Here is a 27,789-nt window from a genome sequence, read left to right on the forward strand (position 1 = left end):
GAAGTGGACAGAAATTTTTGGCCAACGAAGATGGTATTAAATACTTTTAATGCTACAAGATCTCCGGAAAAAAATTAAGGTGTAAATTTTGTTTCATTAAGTTATTTTCAGTAGATGTTGAAACTATCAATCTTAACAGCGTCCAGGGTTATTGAACATAATGTTCTTCCCAATAACCAATGACAAAAGTTGCTATCTTAAAGTCAGGCTCATTAGAAATGTCGCACTGTCTGCTTTAAAGGAAAGTCTCAATTCGATTTTCAAAATTATACCAATTTAGTCAGCTTTTAAAATGTTAATTATGTAATTTATTGCAATGTACAACAAAAATAAGAGTTAAATGCATTTTTATTTCATTTTACATTAATTAGAATTTGAATTTATTTGAATGATGAATTGTTTAAATGCTTCACAATTTCTATATCCAAATGGAGATATTGACTGATGTGCATGCTCATAGTTTTTGATATGCATTTTGATGAAAACTTGATGCAAAATGATAAATATTGTACTAGGGGAAAAAACTATCACAAAATATTAAGTTGATGTCATATTCATTTTAAAACTTGCATCTTTTTGTGATAGCGTGGAAAAGTTATTGTATATTTGTGTCTTGAACGCAATGAATAATTAAGTGGTAGATATTGGCATTGTTGAGTGAAAAAAGAGTTTTATTTAGAGTTCAAAGCATTTTGAATTCAGATGTTCACCATTGTTTAAGGAGAAGTGAACATGATCAAATTATTATGATTCTGTAATTTACTTTGACTTATGAACTCTTTTTAAACACATTGATTAAATTAGTTGTGGACTAATTTTGATGAATTTAAATTGCCGTTACATCATGTATTAGAAATATGATCAGAAGTAGAAAACAATCGGTTTAATGAGATGCAGTCAACAAATGGTTCTCTGTACTGTTTTGTAGGGAGGAAATTGAGAAGGCTGTCGATGCTGAACCCAAGGAATGGAATCCTTCAGAGGATGCAGAGAACCAGGACCCAAAGTAAGCCAGGTCTAATTTCATAAAGGTTGCAGATTTTGCTTTCTACATCAAAAGCACTTCCCATGAATGAAATATGAGATTCATTTTGACAGCAAGTTGAATTCCTTATTTTTGGCCAATATGAAAAATTGTCTTTAATTATTTCAAGATACGAACAACAAACACAATTCGATCTGCAGTAACTTAGAATCGCCCGTGTCTACTGTCAAGTCGTCTTGCGGAAGTGATTAAGCAATGCAAAGGGAAGACATTAAATGTTTTAAAATGGATATCAAGCCCATGCCTTCCTTTTGTGTGATATTATTCAAATTCATAGGAGTCAATTTTTGTTGATTTTCGGTGTTTATTTTAAGCGAACTTGTGAACATGTAATTTTGTGGATCTATTATAACGAAAAACTAGTTCTGTATTTGATTTAACGAGGCCGGGTCTAATTTGTTCTGCCCTAGATTTTTTAATCAAATTTTTTACATGAATTTCTACTAATATAATAATTTTTTAAGATAAAAAATAAGACATTTACCACACTGTTTGTTCAGGGGGTCATCTCAAATTTTTAATTTTTAACATAGGACCCTATGGGATTTTGCTTGAAATATATCAATTTTGCACATTTTTTACATTTTTTTTTTTTAAATTCTGCCCTAGGGATTTCTTTTTCTGTTCTACATATTAAAGTTATTGCTAAAAGGCATCAAATGGTCAAATAAAAAAAAAAATTTTACCTCCTGGTTTGATCCAGGGGTCTTATCAAAGTTGATTTTTGTATGCCCAATTTCCCAGATTTGTCAGATAATGGCTTTTTTTTATTTGACAAAGGCAGAAATGGTGATATTTATAGTATTATTAAAACATTCAGACATATTTAAGTAATAAATATATAACATCACATATTAAGGGTCCTTAATATGAAATACATGGTTACTGTCTTGAAATATATGAAATAAGCTATATGTAGGCAGGTTAAGAATACGTGACAGAGTGCTAGGCTTGCTGAACCCTCTTCACGTTTTCAACCTGAGCCCAAATATAGCTTATACTTCGAGACATATATGTTTATTCCACAATATAACATTAATTTTACAAATTTCGCTGAATATCTGCAGTTGAAACCATCACGCCATGGCGTCAACCGAGCAAAAAGATGACGTCACAATATAAATGAAACGCTGCATGAAAGATTGCGTACTTGTTCTGTACTCGGCCTCGTTAAGATTAATATTCATGGGAGATGAGGAACAATGAGTCCACAGAAATTAAGCAGCCATGAATATTGATGATTCTACAGTAATTTGGAGAAACCTGGTAGTCTTTGAAGCATATGATTATGAAAATTTAGCCAGTATTTCTCTGATTTGCACATAAAAGTTTGGGTGCTTTCATCAAGGAGTTGTGTTTTGTTTTTGCTATAAATAGATATCAATAATGAACTTGTAAATTTTTAAAACTGATATTGATTTTCTATTTGATTAGTGAAAGCACGGAATCAACTGAACAACCCACTGAAGAAGCCCCGAAACAAATGACCCTTGATGAATGGAAGGCCCAACAGGAAAAGAGCCGACCCAGAAACCAGTTCAACATCAGGAAACCAGGAGAAGGCGACACTGCTACCAGCCAATGGAAAAAAGGAACGGCCTACAGGAAAAAACTCGAGGAGGAAAATGAAGAATCTGATGACGAGGAGGAATATGAAGAGGTATTTTTGGAAATATAAAAAGGGGGAATTAATTTGTCGGTAGTTGTCAATAATTCAAAGCATCATCCCCTGAAATTCCTATACATATTGGTCCTTTGGTTTCGTTTAATTTTTTTATGAAGAATTTTGTTTAAAAAGTGATTTGCAAAAAAAACAAAAAGAAATGATACAGCCAACTGCTGACTTTCATAGTGACTTTCAAATTGTTTCCCTAAAATTACTTGTAGTATGTATGATTACAGTTATAAAGTAGCACTCAAGCTTTTTAATCTGAGGTCATATTAGTCAAAGGATGTAAAATACATCCATTTTGATCATAAGGTGAATAAAAAGTTCTCTAGCTTATAACCAAAGTAAAATATAGTTCAGATGTGAAGGAAACCAGACAGAACAGGAACCCTAAACCAATATGTTTGATATTGTCTTTTAAAATAGTGAATTAATTTCATTTTTTCAATCCACAGCTCTAGAATCTATGGTACTGTGATTGTAAAGTTGAAGACTTGTTGATATTCAGTAACTCTTTGTATTGTAGGATGAAGAGGCCTCAAGACAGAAGAACTTGGTGAATAGTTTCAAGTTCGTATTTAATACCGACACCAGAAGAGGAGGGCGTGGCAGAGGTCCGAGAGAAAGAAGGGGTGGTGGAGGTGGTCGTGGAGGCAGAGGGGGAAGGGGCGACAGACGGGGGCCCCGGGAATCTGCTCCCAAGTTTGATGACGAAAATGACTTTCCCAGTCTTGTGAAGACTGAGGCGTAATGCCCAGCCAGCTATGCTGCTTACAATATTTTCCCCCAAGTACTATACAGTTTCATACTGCGTGTTAGGAACTTGCTTTAAGAAGCCACACATGGGAGTGAAGTTTCTTGCAAGACACAACTCAATGTGAATCCATCTTTTCATTATATAGTTTCTTGTATATTTGTTTTTTGACCACTTCTTTGTGGATGTTTGTTCGTTTGGCAAACCAGCTGAGATCTCAACAAATTAAAAAAAAGAAAGAAAAATAAACATCAATGGTTCATAAACTTGTGAATTGTCGGAACTACAGAAAACTGCCTGAAGGAGAGACTTGGATAATTTTGATTGAAAGCCTGTGAATGAAGAAAGTGATTGGTTGTAGGGATGACCCACTAATGTGCTAATCAAGTGCTTGGTCTAGATATTTATTCGTTTGACAGTTGAGACTATTTGACAATTTATATATGCCATGTGCATGTTAACTTTTTTTTTTCCATTTAGAGACGATTCATTTAATATTGATCATGAAACTGTTATAATTCAGTTTGTTATAAAGACATTAATTAACAAATTGATATTTGGTGAAAAATATTTGTAATTGTTTATTTCACTTTTTATGAAGAGAAATAAACTTTGGTATATATACCTCTTTATATAACTGTACGCTTTCCTGTCTATTCCTGATGTCTAATATTCATTGTGTGTTTGATTGAAAGGTGAGATTAAACTTTTTATAAGAGAACAAGACGGCATTCCTTCTTCCACACTACGATCTGAAAGCTTCAAAAGTAAACCACAAATCTTTTGTCCAACCATGTGTGATCTATAAATCACCGAATCCAACTCCCCTTTTGGTCGAAATTTTTGGATTTGAAGAAGCAACAGTAGTTGTCTCTTTTTTCAGCATACCTCATTACAGTATTAAAACTGCTTATGATAACACCGTTTTATATTAAAACGGAGCGGTTCTTGAATACCTTTATGAAAAAATTGGAACCACAGAACACGCAAGTGTTGGGATGGAGATCGTACACATTTTAATAAGACACGTGTTCAATTGTGTCAAGGCTGCAAAAAACGTTGACGTGAAATTGTGAGTTTCTACAGTATGTGGTATAAATCTGTTGTAAATTTAGATGCATTTTTGTATTTTCATGTATAAACGATAATGTGGCGATTTTGTGTTCATGCATTCTCTCGTAGGCGCTCCCCAGCTAATTTTGTAATTGACGAACGACATCCTTTTATAAATTTCTACCCTCTATACTATAAAATCAACGTTGATTTTTATAGTATAGAGGGTAGAAATTTATAAATAGATATCGTTCGTCATTTACAAAATTAGCTGGGGAGTGCCTATGGCATTCTGTTATAAAAAAAAAACTGTCTCTTGCTCATTCCATAACGTCGAATGTTTAAGACATGTACTCACGATGAACAGCGTTCTACATCGCATCGGATCAAGTGTCATTCTCTTCCATTACAGGCACGTAGCATCAGGGGGGCCAGGGGAAGCCTGCCCCCCCCCCCCCCACTTTTTCTCGCAGCAACAACTTTTTTAAAATTTACATATAAAAAAATGAATTATAATGGAGTTGGCCCCCCCACTTTTTTGGAAGTTAGAAAAAAATTGATATGAAAATAAGGAAATGAGTAGTGAAATTGAAGTTACCGCCCCCCCCCCCCCCCCCCCCCCCCCCACGGATTAGGAATTTCATGATTTGGAGGAAAAAAAAACTTTTGGTAGGGAAGAACTTTTTTTTTGAAGTATAGTTGAGTCTACCCCCCCCCCCCCCGCAGGCAAAAGAGCAAAAATTTTATATAGATTTCTTAGTTTTTAGCTGCATATTACACATATAATCATTAAATTTATGTTTGCATCATGATAAAACACAACAGAACATTCAGATATTTTAATTGACACATCAGGATGTCTCACTTAGCAGTCCTAATTGCGTGGACCCTGAGGTCCACGCAGAAAATATATAAGCGAGGTTAAACCGGATGCTATGGGGAAAATTCAGTCTGCGCATGAGCTAGCCTGGTTCCTGTGCGTAATGGGTAGCTCAGGGAACTAGGCTAGCACACGTTTATCTGAATCGGGATGGGGATTCCGTGCCATATGCACACATAAGTTCAAAGGCACGTTACTGTAATTGTAAAGTTGTCGGTAAACAGTACAGAAACAAAGTATTCCTTTAAAAGAAATAATCGGCATGTGATATGAACTATCAGTTTTGTGAAATAAGTAATGTTTTGCCGAAACTACAACATGCATCAAATAGCATAATTTGCAATGTTTTGTTGTTTTCCGAATACACATGTAACTTAACTTTACTTTTATAGTAGGCGAGACTAGAGAACTTCCCGATTAAATTTTTAAGCATTTAAGTATGATTGAATAATTATGCCACTGTATAAAAGTTTAAATCTGAAAAAAAAATGCATCAAAAGATGAAATTTTTAATTTACACAAAGCTGTCACTGCATAGTTAACAAAGAAGTGTGAATCGTCATGTATGCGCAAATAGTAGAATTCACCGAATGTCTGATATTAAACATGCAAACTTCATTCATAGATAGATCATAATTATTTTAGAAGTACGAATCCTTTAAATTCTGAGATAAAAAGTCAGGGCTATACATACATGTATACGTAATACAACGTACAAATTTAGTGGTTAAAAGCAGAGAGCTAGAGTCGATGGAATCTCTGACAATCTTAAGGCTTTCACGTTTTCGTTGGAAACACATGCAAATGGTCCACGTATTGTAGTCCTTTTTTAAAGGACAGCAACTTGTATGTCTTATATAGCACAATACGACACAGTTTCAATCAGATTTTTGGGAAAAACAGTCAATATTCCACTGGGAATGGGTCCTTTAACAGGACCCGCATGCAAGGGATATTATGCCCTGGATCCTCTTAAAAAAAAACCCGCATGAATTCTCGGTATACTTGTATATTTACAAAGTATTTTCCGCAAACAAAACTTTGTAAAGTTTCTAAACAATATACATCAGGGGCGGATCAATAATTTGAAGTCGCAGGAAACGCCAGTTGTATGCTGGGGTCGGGGGATCGTCTTTGGGTTCAAGGCTCGGGGGACGAAGCTCCTGGATTCTTGAGATTTGATAGAGAAAAATAAAAATGAAGTCTTCTGTGACGTTTGTGATGTTTCTTTATTTTAATTAAGAAATAATAAAATTTAAAAAGGTTTGTATAGTGCAGTAAACCAATTAAAAGCTTCTGCATTGCTGCATTGCAGAGAATATAAGGTCTGGGTGTATATTGCACGGTTTAAAAAAAGTTCAATGGGACTAAGTAAATGAAAATCATGAAAGCTTGTGTTATGAATAAACATGGAAGAGAGTTAAAAATACTATTATCGTTTTCACCCCTGCGAATGTTATTGTCATTTAAATTTTAGACCACGTGTTTTTATTTGACCCTTTCAGTTTCGCAGTAAAAATCGTGCCTCGTGTTTATAGCTTATTTCATAGAATCTACAGTAGGGACTTGTAATCAAATATATAATCTAGAGTTTTATTGATTTTAAACTTTATCTCCATTAATTGGTGGATAAAATGTGTTCTAGAAATAAATGTGACAATAAAAAGCAATAGTTTTTTCTGCTGTCGCAACATTTAACATGCTTAGTAGAGATCCCCCCTAAGGGTTTTTTTTTTCGACCCGCGGCTGACATAGTAATATCATCAATAGTGAAACAGAATATACTATTTTATGCAGAATGTTTCTTGAAAATGTCTTGATATACTTAGTTCTTATGCAAAACAGACACCCGTTATTTTTTTTTTTTAAAACATGGTATTGCACACAGCAAGCATCAAACATGGCTATGATTTTTTAAAGCAACCAAATGTTTATATTTTCAACCACTCTACACGTGGTTCATCACGAACGATAACTCTATTCTGAATATCATCGTTTAATTTAAATAACCGACAGATGATGAAAAAAAAAACATCTCTTGAAAGATTTTCATGTTTTAACATAAATCAAAGTAGGATATGATATGAAAAACGACCAGAACTTACGTATTTTGAGAATATTATCCGAACACATATACTTCCGCTCGAAATTTCACAGGAACTGAACAAATATCGGTGAAGTCTCGTGAACTTTCATTCAAGAACCTCTGGATTTATTATATATACTTAACAACGATAAAGAAAACATTCCGAACACATTCGCAGGGGTGGTTTTACTAACAGCGTGCCAGTCTGCCTGTCGGGACGTGCTAAAATTTTGTATGCCGATTATTATATTACTCGCTGATTGGTTGTTCGATTTCATTGATGTGAATGCTTATTTGCATGTCAAACACAGAACCCAGAAACGCAGTGACCAATGACATTACATTATGTTTTGGTAGTGAATATCAACACATGGCCAGTCCCAAGCCTGTTGTTTGTTAAATTTATTTCTTTACGTTTTTAAAGCTGACATGGATACATAAATACGCATTATTATCCTTTTATCTCCGACTACCACCATATTAGTTCTCCTGCTCAATGCTACACACCCCCTATGTAAAGTCGAGAGCGTTATTCATGCTTCACCGCATTCATTTCATACACCCGAACACGTTACCTTGGACAAAAAGACGTGTAGAAACGCGTTTCGAACAAAAATAATATGACAACCACTGCACTGGTAAGATATATCCAATAAACGACGAAACAAGACGGACTGAAATTCAGGCGCAGATACTTCAAAAATTCCTCGATAATTGTAGACAGTTTTCCTGTTTATGTTATAACATTGCACATGTGCAAACCACACACTGTGGCAGATCGAGCAATGTCGATTATCGCATGGATTTTAGAAATGGAGCGATTTTGTAGAAAGGGATGGAGACGTTGTTACTTTCTTGGATTTACTATCATTTAGCTACAGTAACTGTGTTGGATGTAGTGCCGCCGGGGTTTTCAAGAAGATGCAGACGGTATGCACTCTGTATGAACGACACACGTGTTTGATGTGCATTCGAAGTAAGGCAGCACAGTCTGTGCAAAATGATACGGGCACATTGGACATCTTTTCAAAGAATAAATATATTTTGTATTTCATAACATTGATTGTTGTTTTCTTTATTCTTTATTACAACATTATACTACAATGTGTAGTTCATGCATTTATAAGTCCGTGCAACCTGAATGCCTCGATCGGAAAGCAACCGACCGTAACTTTCTCAACCGGTATATATACCCCAGTTGCAGAAAAGGAGCGATCGAAACTAATATGGCGACCAAATGCTTTTATGAATTCATGTCAGCTTTAACTTCGTTAATATCCGATAGTTTCCGTAATATTTGGTTTACTTCAAGACTGGTTATTTCATGCAAGAGCGCTTCCACTCCCAGTATAAAAACATGTAGATTTACCGGGGAGTATTCGATTTATGCGACGTTCGTTCAACACGTAAAAACGGTGGAGGAGCATTTATTTCATTTGAATACATTGTCTATCTTCCCCTTTCTAGCGTTTTGTTACCGATATGAAAAGGGATGAAACAGTATGTAACTGTTAGTACCATATGCAAAAGACTCATCGAGGAGGTCCGAGTAAAATGGTGTAGGCATACTACTATTAATCACTTATTTCTAAGCATATATATTTAATACATTTAACAAATAACAAGCTTTGGACTTTCCACGTGTTGATATTCACTACCAAAAAATCATGTAATGTCATTGGTCACTGCGTTTCTGGGTTCTGTGTTTGACATGCAAATTAGTATTAACTTCAATGAATCCGAACAACCAATCGATGAGTAATATGATAATCAGCGTACAAAATTTTAGCACGGCCCGACAAGCAAACTGTCACGCTGTTAGTAAAACGATAATAATATCTACATCTACCGAGTATCTTACGGAAATTAACTGTCATTCATAGCTCTTTAGAAACTGATAGGACTGAAATCTACACAATCCGTTTATCGATTGGTCGAAACCTACAGCGACCTATTTAAGAAAAATCATGGACTGCACGATATAATCATGGTGATGTCGGACTCAAATTCCCATAAGAGACGAGTTAGCTGTTCCTTTTAGCTAACGTACTGATATATAGTAACATTATTTAGTTATTCTTACTCAATTTTTACAATAAATTTATTAATTTGTTAAAAGTAAAAAATTACATAACCCGCTAACGCGGGTTTGGTATTTTTTCTGCAACGTCACCACCTTCATTCCCGTACGTGAATCACCAAAGAAAGCATTTTATTGTTTAAGTAAAAACAATTGCTCAAAGGTGGCCGCTTGTTCTCATCTGAAATGGGTTTTCTTTACGTTTGTTACACCTTTGACTCCACGTGTTTTCTTCAAACCACACCTTTGAATCAGTTTAATGTAGAGGAATCGCTCGAGTTTCCACAAAACTGATCATTGTTAATTCTCTTCGCCAGAAGAAGCAATATTTAACTTTATTTTGACCATTTCTTTTAAAGGGGGGATTCCAGCTTGGAGTTCTCACTTGTACAGTGTAGTAACCTCTAGACTATGCTGGAGCTCGGGCAGTATTACATAAGTAAAAAGTTTATTACAGTGACATGTTACAGAATACCAGATCCTTTGTCTAATATTTCATTATTACACCAGACCAAACGGACATGTAAGTCACTTTAATATTATTACCTAATCAATTAAGTTTGCACCAGTGTCAAGTGTTTTTGTGTCAAATTATACATAAATAAATAAAATAAGCAACTTGGTAGAAATATATGAATTCAATGTAAGGATAGTGAACTAAAAATGCTTTTCAGTTTTACATGTAATTCATATATATATGCATTGCATTTTGTGGTTATACACGCGGAGTAGTGTAACTGGTGTATATAATTGTGTTAATGAAAGTAATTTTAAAACATGTTTAAAGAAACGAAGATCAATAGTATCTAGGAACTTTTATGTGCAAGTTGAAATTCACAAATTACACGTGAGTTAATCCATATTACATGGATTAATATTTTTCTTCAATTTTTTTTTTTGCTTTCCTCATTTCGATTATTTAAAGATAGATTATTTTTTTCTCTTCATTTTTAGCGTGTGTTTATATATTCATTCATCAAAAAATAATTTGTCTATAAATCTATTTTATTGTATTTTGTCTTTCCAAACTTTATAATCTTAACAAATCTGTTGCATCAGATTGTTAGAATCAAGTTTCAAACAAGCGGAATATAAGAATAAAAACAAAACTGTTGGTCGACGTTTGACGATATGTAGGAGATATGTTTCTACCTGCAGTCGGCTTCATAGACTAATTAGTTTAGTACTTCTCAGAAATTATACTCGCCACCCCCCCCCCCCCCGGGAACTGGGCCATTTGTATCGTAAAAATTGTTTGTACGTGTTCAACATATCACCCCTGCAAATGTTATTGTCATTTAAATTTTAGACCACGTGATTTTATTTGACCCTTTTAGTTTCGCGTAAAAATCATGCCTCGTGTTTATAGTCTACTTCATAGAATCTAGGTACTTGTAGTCAAATATAAAATCTAGAGGTTTATTGATTTTAAACTTTATCTTCATTAATTGGTGGATAGAGTGTGTTCTAGAAATAAATGTGACAATACAAAAAATAGTTTTTGTCTGCTGTTGCAACAATTAACATGCTTAGTAGAGATCCCCCCTGAGGATTAATTTTCGATCCGCGCCTAACCTAGTAATAGCATCAATAGTGAAACAGACTATACTATTTCATGCAGGATGTTCCTTGAAAATGGCTCGATATACTAAGTTTTTATGCAAAACAGACACCCATTATTTTTCTGAAAACATGGTATTGCACACCACATGCATCAAACATGATTTTATTAAGCAACCCAATGTTTATATTTTCAACCACTCTACACGTGGTTGAACACGAACGATAACTCTGTTCTGAATATTATCGTTTAATGTAAATAACCGCTAGATGGTGAAATAAGACATACATCTTAAAAGGTTTTCATGTTTTAACATAAATCCAAGTAGGATATGATATAAAAACGACCAGTACTTACGTATTTTGAAAATATTATCCGAACACTTATACTTCCGCTCGAAATTTCAGAGGAACTGAACAAAGTCTCGTGAACTTTCATTCTCTGGATTTATTACATACTTAGCAACAATAAAGAAAACATTCTGAACACATTCGCAAGGGTGTTATGTAGGCTGCAATTTATAGGTATTGCTCGCGAGTAATCCATAGACCCAATTAGTTTTCTGTTAAGACTTCGGTTAGGTTGACTGTATGGTAACAATTCATAGTTGGTGATTACTATATGGCATATACACATATCCAGAAAATGTGATGTCGGTTGATAATTTTTTGACTTGAATTTGTCATATGTTAGTGAACAAAGTGGATAAATTGTTAAAAACATTAATTGCTTTAATCAAAGCCCACCCCCACCCCTTGATAAATTCAATATGGCGACTGTCGTCCATTTATAGTATTGTACTGCATGCACATTTTACTAGTCTTCTCTTTAATATTAAGAAAAATGTGATTATTTTTCGTCAACCGACCTTAAAAGCATGTGTATTTAGATATTTGAACTTTGCAGGCATCTACATGTACCAAGTTCCATTGCGAAATAAAAAAAAATAACTTCATCACTGTACTTTAATAGATAAAAAATGAATAAAGATTGGGTTGATGCTTGACTTGATACTTGCAACCCCGTGTTTTCGATTGAGTGGATCGCGCAAGATTTTGTAAATGGAAAAAAAAGTGAGGTCAGCAATTTTATTGTGAAAAACTTCTTAATGTAGAACAAATTGATACGAAGCACATATGTCGAAATATCGCAATATATATCCAGAACGATTCCACAAATCGTATGATCATAACATTACGTTGAGCTTGATCTTTGGATGCGTTTCATTTTATTAAGGATACTCGACACCCCGTGACTTCTACTTTTTATGACAGTAGGTCAAAACATGGCGATTTTAGTGCATTGTGAACCAATTTGTATCGCCAGTTTGTTGTCTATCTCTGTGGCGCAATGGGAGTTGCTTCGGTCTACCAATCCAAACGTCCCCTGTTCGAATACTACAGCGCCTTTTTATTTTCATGAACATCGGTAAAATTTGATACGTTGACCCCCCACCCCCCATAAATGATTTTTTTTTTTTGGGGGGGGGGGTCATTTTCAAGTCGAATACATGCCAAAAATCATATCTTTAGGTAATTAAGAAGAATGGGCTTGTATGGAGAACTTTTTCCAGGTGTATGGAGTACCTTACACAAGACTCAAAAATATAATCGTTAATTGACAAGAATAAACGATGCATAATGGGAATGACATATTTTAGTATAATATCCATCTAAACTGATATTGAGTTGACGACTCCTTGAGTATTTTCGGTATCAACACACGTGTCTTGTTTGGAATTCACAACCGGGACGCGGAAGCTGAACTTTTCCTGAAATGTTTTAACAATATACGCTATCTCCATTCCGGACTTGGTGCATTTGAAGAAATCGTCTAGAACGTGTTCGATGTATTGACAGAGACACAACCGGAAGTCGGTATGTCGTTGCTGTGGCGATATGGGAAGTTCGTGCATGATAAACCGGTGTAGATAGATTGACGATAGCATCACACAGAGACGCTCCGTTAAAGTTCCCTGAAAAAAGGAAAGTAACGATTTTAGTCAATGTTGTATTATAATATATTATATATACTATTATTAAATATATTTTACTATGTATTATTTGAATAACGTACATGCGATAGAAAGTTTTCACGTGACGTGTATATGCTAATGAACTTGGAAATTTTCTTTTCTTCGTCATCTGTACAAGCTTGAAGCAATAGTTCCGAGATCCCCTAAAATATACAGAACATTAAAATATTATTTTCCAAAAGAGCAAAAATGTTTGCACTAAAAGTATTTATATAGGAAACTGAGCACTATATAACAAGTTTAGCTTTTAAAAAAAGCTTACCGCCTTTAAAGCAAACTCTAAACAGCAATAAGTTATCAAAGAAAATTTAAATCTTTTTTATATAAATGTCGCCTTCTTTTACATGTATGCTATGGTGTGTCGAACTTTTTTTTCAAATATGTGCCTTTTAAGCGTGCGTGCTTAGAAATGAAAATTGTTTACAACGTGCTTATTAGTTGAGATTGACTACAGTATGTAAACAGGGGTCTTAGTCATTGTAATTAAATCAAAGTTAATACAACTGCATTCAGCATCATTCGGTTTTCTGATATTAGTTTTACCCACAGGGGCCAAGCCCGTTTTAGCATTAATTTCAATGTAACCATAAATAAAGAAAGGGGTCGAACTCTGACCCAGATAAAAAACTACCAGTTCGCTTCAAAAGCCTAATAAATAAATTAATTTTTAAAACACTCGCAACTTGCATGTATTTTTCAGAAAAGTAATGTCTGAGATACACTCATGCCGAATTTCAAGTTGATGGGTCTTAAAAATAGCGGAGATTTAGGTCATTATTCTCTCGAAGTCGCCAGTTTATTTTTACTCGGACATTTACCGGTCCAGGGCACACGATGGGATTTTGTCTATGACAACAGCAGTATTGCAACAAGTCGAGAAACAATCGCACTAATCGTTTAAAATCTCACATCAAACGCACGCTACTTACATCCTTAAATTCCGATAAAATTCCTTGAATACTCTTTGTATGTAAGTAGCGTGCGTTTAATGTAAGATTTTAAAAATTAGTGCGATTGTGTCTCGACTTGTTGCAATACTGCTGTTGTCATGCTGTTCCTATTGTCAATCAATTAAATCAAAATCAATAAATATCTACCTGTTTTTGAGATATGCACTTGTTCTACTAAATATTGCATTAAAGTTTTTAACTTACCATGCAGTCAGATAATGAATAATATACGAAATGAATCTGACAAAACGATAAGGAAAAAGTAATCGAGAACCCTGAACTTGTCATTGTATCCTATTTGTCTTCAAACGGGGCTTTCCTAGACAAAAACTAATCTCTAATCTTGCTACGCTAAGTAAACGAGATATCTTGAGGCATTGCTAAGAAATCTAATTAAAAAGGAGAGAAACTAATTTGTGCTAGTTAGGCTCTTCTTGAAAGAAATATAAAAACAGAAATCAATTTCGTTTTGGGGATTATTTTTGGCGAAAAGATACAATGAAGACTCCGGTCTGCGTCAATGTGGCGGTGAGCAGAAGAGGCATCTCCAGCTGGAAGAGTTCCTCGTTTATTGGGACGCATTTCAACACCATTTTCCTGGCAATCTATAATACTATTTGTATTTTATTGATGCAGAATTATGAAGAAATATATAAAAGAACGTCTTCGTGCTAATTGCTGGAGATGATTGATAGGATGTCTGATGAGAGGGTCTTACCCTTTGCCGAACTCTCTGTCGCCGCCATCTTAGAAAGTAGCCCACGAAGACAAAGAGCATCGGCATGGCGAACACAGCCAGACGAAAGCACAATATGCCTACAAATAGTTCCGACTAGTTAAGCACTCTTGGCAAATCTTTGTTAATTCGGAACAAATGCAAGGAACATATATATTGATGAAATTTGTCATAAAACGTCGAGATTAATTGCAATTATGGTAAATTCATTCATTATGCGAAAATCAATAGATATATAACTTCATTGTCGCTTTCTGGGTTTTTTTTCTCAATAGAAGTTACATATTTACCTGCCACAAGGATTTACTTATAGCATTTTAATTTAAATATTAAATATAGGTTACCAAAATGATTTTATATGATACACTTCTGTTTACGTATATCTTACAATCAATATTCATTCTTGATAGTGACTCCTTATTTACATGTAATTTTTATGATAACAAGTTGGAGCTCTTTGCCACCTCTTATTTTCAATATGAATGAAAAAAAAACTTGACTGGGTCCTTATTAAGGCGACGGATAGGAAATTTCTATGATCAATAATACTATTTCAATTTAGCAGAATACCACTCACTCTTATTGGAGTCCTCCATCATGTAGAGAAGTACAAACACGAAGACGAGCAGCCAGACGAACAGAGAGGCCGCTAGGAGGATCACGGGACGGAGGGAGAAGAGCAGACGATAGTCGTCACTTCCGCCCACTGACGTCATACTCTTCAAGATCTCCATGTAGCGAGCATAATTCATCTGAAGCATAAACAACTGAAAAAATTATACTTTTACCAGCTTTCCTCGGTAAATATTGACTAATGTTAACAATTTTGTATTTGAAAATACACGTAGGCCTACAACATATTTTGCAGGTACAAGCATTGGCTTTTTCATTTACCAACATTAGCAATTTTGCTTTTTATTAGTGACAAAATTACATAAATATTTTAAAGTAAATGTGTATGATAAGAGATTTTAGGAGGACTGTCGCGATGTATTAAAACTTTCAAAGCATTTCCTTTTTGCACATTCGCGTTTTCACAGTACTGGCTCCAGCTAATTGGTTTTGAAATTCTATGAAAACCTTTCATTGCATTTGAAAGCCAGTTTGAAATGGATACTTGTAGATTAAAATGATCACACGAGTAAGATTACCCCGATGCCATGGCAACAGAGTGAGGTGGGCACGTCGTCGTCCTCGGTGTACCGTAGATGGGCGTTCCAGGCCCCACAGAACGAGATGTGGGCCGTACTCAATACCTGCCCGTTGCCCACAGCTGCAGAAAGATCATAGATAACAAGGCGTGTCATAATAAGTAGAAATTAATGAATTTTGTAAAAATACTGTTTTGAGGATGAGTTTGGTAATTAAGAGATACTTGTAGCTAGTTCGTTACGTACAAATATATTTTGATGGTGAACAACTAACTTACAAGAACTCTACAATGCTTATATTTTTTAATAAGATGTTTTTGTTGAACCCTTTTACAACAATTTATTATCAAATTTGTCATCGCACCGCAGCGACCTTGCTTTCGATTAATATTTGATTTGATTATTCAGTTTAATCACGAGAACAGTGATGCTAATAGTGCGAAGTGTCTCTCTGGACACTAATTGAGTGAGCGACAGCTTGATTCTTAAAAAAAGATCGTTTATCTAACAATCGGTACAAATTGAATGGGATACAAACATGCCGGCCGATACAGTAAACTGGACATCTCGCTGGAGAAGGACTCGCTGCTTCTTGGTAATCTCTCTGAAAGAAGAGGTACACCTGGATTAAGGGCTTAGAAAGTTGTGTGTTTTGTCTTTCCATAAATAAAACGTGTACTTACTATTAAGAAATAAAATCTGGTGTTATCACTTCTACCAAATTCTATTTTAAAGTAAACATTTGTGGAGAGACAGTACGTTTCTGATGCTAAAGAGGACTTGATGGTCGTGGCCAGTTTCAGTCTATATTAATCTTCCTAAGAAGAACAGCTCTCAGACCTCACCGTCACCAACTTTCCTCAAGTCAATACTCATTCAGGCGCAAATCTGATTTTTGACCTCAAATTTATGCACTTTTTTTAAAGGATTTAAGTTGAGGACTGAGTTGAGTTATTTGAAAATTTTTGTGACGGCGGGGCCAGACTGTGTAAAAATATACATTAGTATAATATTCAAATTTTAATGCTAAAATATTTTGATTGATTTATAACTATAGGATAGTTTATTGCTTTCAACATTATATCCTAAAATATAAGATATAAACTAATGGATTATCTGTTGACCAACAGCCTCCTTGCTCATAAATATGTACTACAGACTTACTAAACTATCAAGAGAATATTCATATTACTAAAGATTATTAGCAGCAACAGCAGCGAATACATATTATAGGATATAATTTTGTAGGTGATTGCTAAGACTGATGAATTCCGTGCATGGAATATAGAATAGGAAAATTGAATTTCCCTGATGATCAAATGACCAAATGACAAGCAATGAAAGTTAGCACGCAAGACGATGATATTCATGCACACTTACCATTATAATAAAATTTGAGCGAATATATCTTATTTACCGGTGCAAAATTATTGGCAATATATACTTCAAAGTACATTTCTAAGAAAAAATAGAACTCATTTCGACACACCGACGATGGACACAAGAAATGATTAATGTTTGTATATTACACTCAGTAACCACAATAACAAGGTATTGATTAATTCCGATTAATTCCGATATGCACTTTTGCACTTCCGAATGCAGGTCTATAAAATTTTAACAATATACCGTACTACAAGTACACTCATTTGACAGTGCGTCTGAATTGCAGAGAACAGATCAGAATTCGCATTGATTCTCGGATTTGATCCGTCTAACTGGAAATTCTTACAGTCGCAAAATTTAAGAAAATCAATGCTAAAGATAGCTTTCAGAAAATGGTATTTAACAGAAAGAAAACGCCCCAATGCAGATTTGAGAGGAAGCTTATCTGTAAGCTTTAAGTTACTTTTATTGTATGGTGGATTGAAAAAATAGCCAATATGAAGCGATGGGAAAAAACTACGATATATTTATTAGCATGTTAAATGTAAATCAAATCGGAATGTAAATCAAATTACCGCTCCTCAGATGGCGGACCAGACAATCGAAGAAATCGCATTCTCTTGCATCGAGAAACCCCAAAGGCTGGAGGTGGTCTGGTATATTGCAGTCTTTCAAGAGCACCACGAGCATGCGCTGTTGATAAAGGCTACACGTGGTCAGGTTCTGAAGTAATTCTTGAAACTCGTTCCAGTTTGATTTGACATAGCTGGGTGAAAGTACAATTACGACCCTCTCACTTAAAATCACTGCACTCATCAGGGTCTGGTGGACGTTTTGCTTGGTCTGGGTTACACTGTCATTGTAATGGCATTTGTAACTGTACGGTTCAGACTCTAGGCGATGAACGAGACCGGAAATCCACTTTGAGTCCTCTAGAGAATGGGAGAAAAAGATGTGATATCGATAAAGATCCTTTAATGGCGGAGCCGTGTAAAAAATGTCCACTTCAACACTCTCAGTCGGCGTTAACGAGTCTTCAGGAGGATCGAAGTGGATACAGTCAACGAAAGACGCATCGTCCGAATCATAATGGCTAATACAAGAGTTCTCTTCACACACTCCCGTAAAATCGGACTTAACCAATGATTCGTGATCTATAAAATAAATATTTATGTCAGTCAATGCATGAATAGTATAGAAATTAGCTCAGACAATAGTTATACATCTGTGAGTTGTATTACTCATTAATTGCTAAACATGTACTTCAAGGGTTTAAAGCTTCAACCGGTATTTTATATTGGATTGAACGCTTACAAAACATTTGCGGTAAGAAGAGCAACATGCTATAATACTGAATGATTATTCTGCCGAGATGAATAGAAGTCAATATAGCTCTGAATAAGACAACTGCAAACGCCGATGGCGAAGGATTAAGATACAATTTGAAACCATTTCTAGATGTACATATAACAGCTTATCTCCTCTTGGTCGATATATTGAAAATCCGCACAAAACACGCAACTTTAATTTTAATAATGAGCGCAACCTTTTTACAAAAAACTCTATTCGCTAAATTTTTCATTGTTTTTATTGAACTCTTTTCTAATTGCAATACTCGGGAAAACCAATAGCACGATGCTGAAAGGAACCGTAACGACCAAAGCATTGAAGACTATATTTTTATCAATTGTAATAAGAAATATCGCTTTCGATATCATTGAAAAGACTGTGGGTATAAAATATGATATCTTGAGGAAATTTATTGCAGTTGAAAATCATTGCAAGACTCAAAAGCGAAACATATTAAAATATAACAAGAATACTAGAATCGATATTGCTATTATAAAGAGATATAAGTTAAGTTGACAGGAAAATGAGAATCTGAGGAGGGATTCATTAAATCGTATCTGACTGTGTAACGCCATGAAGCAAAAAGATTGTGCTCAGGAAAACGGAAAATTAGAAATAAGCAACGGTTTCTTCTAGAATGATAAAATGACCCTGTTGATGGGAAAAGTACACAGGCCAATCGTCTGCAATTATAACTTGAAGCTATTCCTGGTTTTCTTATGAATTCTATTCCAGTTGGTTTTTTCTTGTTCTCAAGGTTAGAACAAAATTTGTAAATTGGTTCCCAACTTCTATTTGCATATATATTTATTCATTGCCCGATTAGTTGAATCAGAATGTAAATTGAGAATTATAGTTCGAATCTTCAAATGCACAAGCGATTTATATGGAATTATCGAAGTTGAGAGAGTACGAAAGTATGATAAACCGAACTACCGAAACAACGTTCGAGAATATTGCTTCATGAAAATTTTCGATGGCAATCATAAAACTCAAGATAGCAAGAACAAAAATATGCTACAACATCAATTTCTAATGCAAAAATCAGAACATCGAACATGAATTTTTTTTTCGTAAAATCTCGAGCAACTTTTTCTTTAACTGTTTAATGTTATATCTATATTGTGCAAATGAGTTGTATGACATTTTTTAAGGTCTGTGTATTTAATAATGTTTTATTACATTTTGTACGAAATAGAAAATAGTGACATATAATAGGTTTCTGATGTGACGATGATGGTAAATCTCGCGAGATCATTTACGAATCACCACGTGATACAAACTATAACCCCATGGTCAGACTAACACTGCTTTTGTTATGAACTGACAAACAATGTCATGCAATGGACAGGAGCACAAGGCGTTATTGATTCCGAACAAGGATGGAATATCAAAGTCTGTATAAGACGATTAAGCCTGGTCATCCCCAGCAATTAACTAGAGCCCCACTCATCTCCCGCCGTTTTTATTCCAAGCTTATTTCAAATATCGGCGAAATTGTAATCCCGCATGAATATAACATTTCCTTTGTTAATTAATAACACGGTTTAATGGATGTGTACGTAAGAGGGCTCCGCTGTCGTGGTTTCCGGCCATTTCTGAGATACTATTGCTGGTGTCTGACTTCACCTCCAGTAATTATATTTATCAAGTCTTATAGTCTTTGGGTAATGAACTTGTGCAAGTTTCATTACACTGAATAGGCTTTCATTAGAAGAACCATGAAAGCCACAATAACTCTTAAAGAAGTAAAATATAGTCCGATCAGATGTATTAATCATGTACAGCGAGGGATTCATGATCATAAAAAAGCCTCGGAGTTGATAGAATGCTTAAATGGAGACAGACCTCTAAATTTGCACAATATCCCTTCTATAACATGTTCTCCTAAATGTACATTTCAAACGAGATATTTCCAAGTTTTAGGCTGAGATACTGGAAATGCTTTGAGCAGGTTTTTTTTTTTGCCAGGACAGACGTTGTATCGTTTGCTACATGTACATCAGACAGAGCGTCATTTACGGTATGACTCCGCCTTCTTCATTAGACGTTGGTCTGGTCAGTTGTTTTAAAATGAACAAGTTTTATAAGGTTGCCAGTTTGATTGGTTGGGTAAAGAAAAAGTCAAAGATCATCAGAACGTTTTGATAGTTGTTGACCTTTCATGTCATCATGGCTCTATGTAAAATATGTGTAGCTACAAAGATGAAGCCAAGTGGCCATTCGTTGAAAAAGAGGACACACAAAAAAAAATGAATAAATAAAAACTTAAAACGTTTCGTCATGATTACTGTTGATTTTTTTTTCAAATGAAGACCCCTCCCTTTTTTTTAAATTGAACAAACACAATTCACAAATGAATCACGGAATTTTTGTGGACCAATTTGTACAGAATCCCTTTTAGCTTGATGTACAGTCAGGCATGACCGATTTTAATTAAGTTGATTTAGTTATATGTTGTTCACAGACCTTAACATCCGTCAGACGTAAACTACTCTGATAATTAGATACGATTCTTGACAAAACAATCTTGCCATTTTCTCTATGTGCCTGTTGTATAATATTCTTGTATTTAGAAAATCACTCTTTCCTTGCAATTGGCAAAGAACTTAATTGGTAGTAATGGTCGCCTATATTGGAGGCATTCATAATAAACACCTAAACTTCGTTGTTTTTACTTCATCTCCTTCCATGCTGATGGGCGATTTATATTCTGGTCCGTTTTAGCGTGTCTCAATAATTGGTCCTAAATCAGGACTCTGTCAAACTGCTCAACCGGGGACACATAAGAAAATCATCTAACACCATCCATCAACATTGTTGTGTCTAAGAAAATAATAAGCAGTCACAGCGATACAAAGATAATATCAAGCTTTTAAAATATTGTATTCCTCAGCTGATAATTTCACATTTGCGACGGTGCCAACTTCTTTTACGAAGATTTTTTTACTTGGGTGTTATCACGTTTTTTTTTTTTGACGATATACATAAATCCAATGAATTAACCCGACAATTTCTTTGATATGTTGATATTTAAGATGAACGATATAATGCATGCTTACTTTCGAACATGAATGTTCAATAAGACATTTTAATAAAACAGAAAAAATCTTGTCAATCATAATGGCTTTGTAGTCAGTTTTCTGCAAAAATTTAGCCATACTGAATATACTAGTAATACACTGACAGATTAAAATTATTTATCACCTTTTTATTATGTAACGTACAGTATGATTTTTAAATTTTTTAAAATAAGAACACTGATGTAAAACCAAATTATATTATGTTTTCTTTTTATCGACTAGTCGTAAGTTACCAACACAACGATTTGTTAAATTGGAATCTGCAAAAATCCAATTTCGTGCTTGAAAAGGGCAAACCGAAATGGTAAGAGTAAAAAATGGAACAATTTTTCAAGGAATCGTATATCAATATTCAGCCAAATTTAAAGTATTGAGGAACTTAGTTTTGGTCAGACCAACTCGAGGACGTGGGAAGGTGGAGTACTTTTAGCACAGGAACAGAACCGACACGCGATTTAGAGCTCCCCCTGGACCTGCCAGTAAAATGAAACCTTCCAGGATAATTGCCACCACTAAACAAACGCAAATAAAACCAAAATAATTGACAGAGACAAAATACTCTGCTTGAGAAAACTATAGATTTGTAGGTCTGAGCCTGTCAAACTGCGATGGACCTAAAAAATGAAAATGCGTTTTTTGTTGTTGTAATTATCGCTTCACATCTCTTAGTTTTCAGATAAGAAACTAGTTTTATGTGATCTCAACAGAAGCAAACAATAGACCGGTGAACATTTTAAAAGGAATCATATAAATTCTCATTCGATAAAACATTCAGAGTTTTTTTTCTTTCTGAAAAATTATTTCTTTATATAAAAACGGACATGAACAGAAAGATTCTTGCAACACGTTTATGTCGTCTTATACTCAACCCAAAACACGTTTTTGTTAGTTTCTTTAATTTCATATTTTATCTTCTGAACTGAAGGATAAATCATTGAAAATTTCAAAAGGAATAAGACGTACGCTGTAAAAGGGCAATCGAAATTTTTAGAGCTCGTATTGGTAAACCGTTTCGGAATGTTCGACACATTTTTTGTTAGGAAAACTTCCAACCAGCGCAATAAATTAGTATAAGGGACTTTAATTGCTGACGTTAATGATTTGACAGCCAAAACATTAGCTGACCAGTGAAAAGGGGTAAAATTCCTTTCATTAAGTGAGTAGAATTAGGAAACTGGTAAAAAAAAATACATCACTTATCCATCCCGTGTAGTTATAATCATAACATGCATAAAAGGTATGTGTTGATGATACCATTCACAGCAATTCGGAATCGTTATATATCATAAATGATTATAAATCAAAATATCTAATACACACTAAATAAAGAGTTAAACGGTTAAACTTTCAAACAAATTTAATGAAAAAATATTTTATTGTGACAGTCGTATCATATCAGCTGTTCTAAAATATCTGATTATTGCATTATAGCATTTTCCGTCTACATTGATTGTAAATGTTCTGAACACATTTTTTGTTTGTTTCATCCTCTAATTAGCAATAAACTAGTCTTCATAACCCCTGGTGTTTCATTTTTTGTGCTTAAAAAGGATTGCTTAATCACGCTGCATATAAAAATGAAAGGTAAAATACCATTGCCGCAGAATACATAATGTAATAATTCATTTTCTTCGATCTGTAGAATGAAAACAAATGATTTCCACAGTGTTTAATTTATGAGCGGGTGCCTATTTACCCATACGATTGCCATTATACACGAATGAGTAAACTAACACAGAACCTTATCTATAATTATTCATACTAAAGCAATGAGCTGTATTTGCGTTACGGCCTTAAGAGATTGAACATTAGTTCAACTCCAAATAAAAGTTTTCCACACATGGATCTAAATTTTACACCCCACCATTAATATCTCTGGTGCAAATATACAAACAAATTTATATTATTATCAAATGAAATGACTATTTTAATTAACAATTATTTAAATTATATATCATTGCGCTTAAAGAGGTAGATTCTGTTTTGGCATTGTAATTGACAGTATGACATACTATACAAATACCATCAATGTTTACAGGATAAGACAAACTGAAAATGTTTGTGTTTGTACAGTTAAACCAAGATAAAATTTTTGTGCCCGCACAATACTGTATTCAGGGAAATATTCGACCCCGTTTTTTTTTCGCCCCTTGCGCCCTCATTGTCAGCGTTCAAAACTGTTCAAATGCAAGTGTAGAAGGGCATGAGTTACAAGGTGGCGAAATAACATTGCATACAGCATCAAGTTTCTTATCATTACAAAGAGCATTAATTGTCGTTGCGTAATGAAAAGCTTTTACTTCTCATTGACTAAATTGGAGAAGCTAACAATTGAAGCAATATAAGATTATCACACAACAGCACTATTTCAAATTATTTTCCATTCATAAAAAACGAGCAATTTTAGATTAATAAATTGCGTACTGGATTCATATCTGTTAATGGTGCTGTATAAAAAAAGTCGAAATAATAGCGTTGCTGATAAAATAATGTTAAAAATATAAAAATAGGCACAATTTTCGAGATGTGGCAGTAATAATATAAAGAGATAAAATATTATTGCACTCGTCCTTTCCCTCTGTATAAAGGGAACGATTATTAATGATAAAAAGAGAAAATATTATTGCACTCGTCCTTTCCCTCTGTATAAAGGGACCGATTATCAGTGGCTTAGGTTGGCGCGTACAAATCAGCCTAGTCATAATAAAGGATAATGCAAAAGAAAGTTCTTTCAATACTTTTTCAGGAAACCACACCGCAAGACAATATTTTTTAAAAATAGTAATGGGAATAAATCTTTTAAAAAATAGGTCTGAAGAAAGACTGGTTCAACAGGATATAAAGAATTTAGCATAAAAAAATAGCACTTATGTTTGCAAAATTACCATCATTTATGTCACAATTTTCACGTAAGGGATCAGATATATGGGTGAATTTAAAAGATGTACATGTAACATAAAAGACTATTACCAGTTATATGCTAATTAATTTTTTCAACTGATAGTCAATTAAATCATATCTTATAATACAGCGTGAAAAGATACCAGTATATGTTTTATACCCTATCCCAGGAAAAGCTTGCATAACAGATAAACCAAATGTTTTGAACATGAGAAATAACAGGAAAAAAGGTTAATAGGTTAATAGGTAATTAATCGAGATACTCTGGGATGAAGAGAAATCGTTTCAAAATTACAAATCAATAGCAAGATGCAACGTTTTGCATAATATTCCATAAAGAATACCCAGGGGCTTCAAAACAATTTCATATAACTTCAATTAGAGTCGATAAACAGACACGTATCTTGTACAACTTGACAGTAAAGACTTCAGATGCAGAATGTCGGTGTCATGTAACCTAGAGACATGTCCCGTGCAGTCCCAACTCACTTCTCACAACATTCGATAGACACAGCCACGGCTAGAGACATCAATCGAAAGACGAAGGTACATGTATATATAAACTATACTAGAAACGAGTTTTTAAACGGATTGAAAAAAAATCGACTACATACGGACTCAATTTTATAAAGATATCATAGCATCATAGAACAATGCGATATAAAAAAAAAAAATGATTTTTTTATATTGTTTTACTTTTAATGAATCCGTATTGTCAACAAATTAACCATTAGATTTAGCTTGGATTTTTAAAAAAATGATTTGCTTACCTCTAAATTATTATATAGTAAAGAAAAATTCCATATGATTTAACTTTAAAATATGAGTGTTTTCCTCATGTCTTTGTAAAGAACTCTTCTTATATGTTTAAAAGTGGCCACGAGCCCTCTTAAAGTCCAGCGAAATTTCAAGGTTAAGTGAAACCCAACTTGAAACATTTTTTTTTACTAATTTTGACCGATTGTGAGAAGTGACGTTTAATTAGCAACATTAAAGATTTTCAATTTCGTATTACAGTGACTGGAAAGTTCCTAAATGTACAAAGTTTATACGCAATCAAATTTTTATTTAAAAAAAAAATCATATTTTAATCAAAGATAAAATATGATACGATTTTTCCACCACAAAAGAATTTAATATTGTAAGCCTCCCAATATTGAGGGATCTTTTATCAAAGATTCTTGAACGAAATTTGATTAATATTGATTATCCATCCGTGCAGGATGCGAAAAGAAAAATATGAAGAGAGAAAAGAATAGTAAATCAGTAAACTTCGCATACAGGCGTCTTTGTTCCCAGAATATTAAAAAAGTCCATCGTAATCATTGAAGAAAGGTTTTCCACTGGGATTCTGTTTAGATTTGCAATCAGCAGCAGGCATTTCCTGACGGTAACTGAGTTTCAGGGGTTCAACTTATTCGTATTTGTCTTATAGTTGTGCAGAATATCATTTTCCCCCTAGAGATTCTTTATATGATGAAGTGTAATCTTGTTTTGGACGTAATAAGTTTCTTTTCCTGAATTCAGACGTATCGTTATTAAAAAATATATATTATTAAAATAAAGTTTCTTTACAGTGTTTTTTTTTTCGGCATTCAAGTTTTAGATGTTTAAACGAAATGTACTTCTTGAATATCATAGAAGCAATTCGTTCTCTTCGTTTCTTATCATCAGCTTCATATATGTGCCAAGTACTGTGTTTGCTATATATACACATGATAGACACAGTTAATTCAATCGAATAAGAATCCTTTGATTCCTATACAGGCAACGAGAGAAAATATCGTTCAGTGAAATGATTCTTGAACGAAGTTTGATTAATATAAAGATAAAAAAGAATATTGAACATTTAAAAAATAATCACTACAAGAAAAATTCAGGTAATGGTCTATCCCCTTTGCTATAGACGAAATCAATACAGATCAGAAGATTAGGATTATTTTTTTTCTACTTTATTACAGCGATGGAACACCTAAAGTTTTGTGAGAATAAATCGTTAAGAAATGTTCTATCATCGTATATTTTTAGATGATATGAAATAAACGGTCTTATTTGAATTCCCCCCCCCCCCCCCTATTGTCTTCCATTGATCTAAAAGGTTGACGTCATATTAATAAATAATGGTTAAAAAAATCCCAAAATTACAAAAAAAAATAAAAAATTAAAATAAGGTAAATAAAAATAAAAATGAAACGTCTAATGGAATAATGAAACTACAAGATGATGATTTTTTACCTTATTAACTCAAATTACAAAATTACGTAGTCTTAAAAATGACAATTTGAAGAGAAACAATAAAAAGATTTATATAATTTGTGAACCAAAGACAAACATTTTGAGTTATTATATCATAACAGATGTTGATACTATTCTTTAAGTAAACATTGCCACTAAAACATTAAGTAATCTTTGAATCAGTTGTCAAAAAAAGAAAAAGAAATCTATCGAAATAAGTTGAGCCTATATTGAAAATACAAGTACCAACTGTGTGTAAAAAGTGAATGCAGACAATCATTTTCGATGAACTAGAAGATTTGCAGAATTCAGATAAGAATCATCGAAGATTAATGAAGCATCGGAATATTTGTCTTACCTTCTTCCATCCTAAAACTAGTATTAACAAATCTCCATTTCGTGCTATTGATTCCAGAAGAAAAAACGAACAACCGTTCAGGCAGGCGTATTGATCTGTATCCTATACGCCTGCTACTGAGATCTGTTGAAAGTAGAACTACTTTCACGACTAGCAGGTCTGGAATATATAGATGTCAATTGCTGATTAGTATATGACAAACATATAAAAAATCATACTCGTATATAGGTGCTCAAAAGTAATTCAGTTCTTGATTACCACATGCTTAACACCAATTAAAAAAAAAAAGGAAAAGCTTCTGAGAGACGTCCAGTTTTGTTTGTAGTTTATACTGTGTATTAATTCTTTGGTTCTGTATAACTTGGACTCTTTACATTGTCAGCCATTTAACTAATAAAACGGAAAAGTAATATGACATGTGTAGTATCTGGAAAAGCCTTATTTGCATCATTAAACATCAACTTTGGTTTATTTTT

At 33.9% G+C, this 27,789-nt stretch overlaps 2 protein-coding genes and 1 long non-coding RNA gene across 5 annotated transcripts in view; 2 read left to right on the plus strand and 1 right to left on the minus strand.

Annotated features, from left to right (window-relative positions):
• LOC105336040 (SERPINE1 mRNA-binding protein 1) overlaps nucleotides 1–4,624 on the plus strand; it is a 6,940-nt gene extending 2,316 nt beyond the window's left edge. For both annotated transcript variants that reach the window (XM_011440212.4, XM_011440213.4), the window contains exons 5-7: nucleotides 929–1,006; nucleotides 2,480–2,705; nucleotides 3,241–4,624. In XM_011440212.4, the coding sequence (XP_011438514.1) occupies nucleotides 929–1,006; nucleotides 2,480–2,705; nucleotides 3,241–3,465 (529 nt within the window). In that variant the 3' untranslated portion in view covers nucleotides 3,466–4,624. The remainder of the gene's footprint in view (nucleotides 1–928; nucleotides 1,007–2,479; nucleotides 2,706–3,240) is intronic.
• A 7,991-nt stretch (nucleotides 4,625–12,615) lies between these two features.
• On the minus strand, nucleotides 12,616–27,457 carry LOC105336039 (uncharacterized). Of its 2 annotated transcripts, XM_011440211.4 has the most exons (10): nucleotides 27,314–27,457; nucleotides 17,962–18,540; nucleotides 16,539–16,604; nucleotides 16,001–16,122; nucleotides 15,427–15,601; nucleotides 14,832–14,929; nucleotides 14,611–14,718; nucleotides 14,318–14,353; nucleotides 13,205–13,306; nucleotides 12,616–13,103 (listed from the first exon to the last, which is right to left on the minus strand). In XM_011440211.4, exons 1-10 carry the CDS (start codon nucleotides 27,321–27,323, stop codon nucleotides 12,801–12,803), a joined length of 1,599 nt encoding a protein of 532 aa, XP_011438513.3. In that variant the 5' UTR covers nucleotides 27,324–27,457; the 3' UTR covers nucleotides 12,616–12,800. The 2 variants fall into 2 exon arrangements, with proteins under 2 accessions (XP_011438513.3, XP_034313190.2); XM_034457299.2 differs by lacking the exons at nucleotides 14,318–14,353; nucleotides 14,611–14,718.
• LOC136269807 (uncharacterized) lies at nucleotides 15,510–16,283 on the plus strand. The gene is made up of 2 exons (XR_010707331.1): nucleotides 15,510–15,649; nucleotides 15,973–16,283. It is a non-coding gene; the product is annotated as an uncharacterized lncRNA (long non-coding RNA).
• Nucleotides 27,458–27,789: the final 332 nt, after the last annotated feature.

Source organism: Magallana gigas, chromosome 7 (genome assembly GCF_963853765.1).
Source record: "Magallana gigas chromosome 7, xbMagGiga1.1, whole genome shotgun sequence".
NCBI lineage: Eukaryota > Metazoa > Mollusca > Bivalvia > Ostreida > Ostreidae > Magallana > Magallana gigas.

What these genes read in the sequence shown, in the direction of transcription:
- LOC105336039 (XM_011440211.4), bottom strand. An exon ending in GATGGAGGACTCCAATAAGA is followed by an intron (nt 14,930 to 15,426) that starts GTGAGTGGTATT and finishes AACTATTTGTAG; the next exon opens with GCATATTGTGCTTTCGTCTG. An exon ending in GTGAAAACTTTCTATCGCAT is followed by an intron (nt 13,104 to 13,204) that starts GTACGTTATTCA and finishes TCCTTTTTTCAG; the next exon opens with GGAACTTTAACGGAGCGTCT.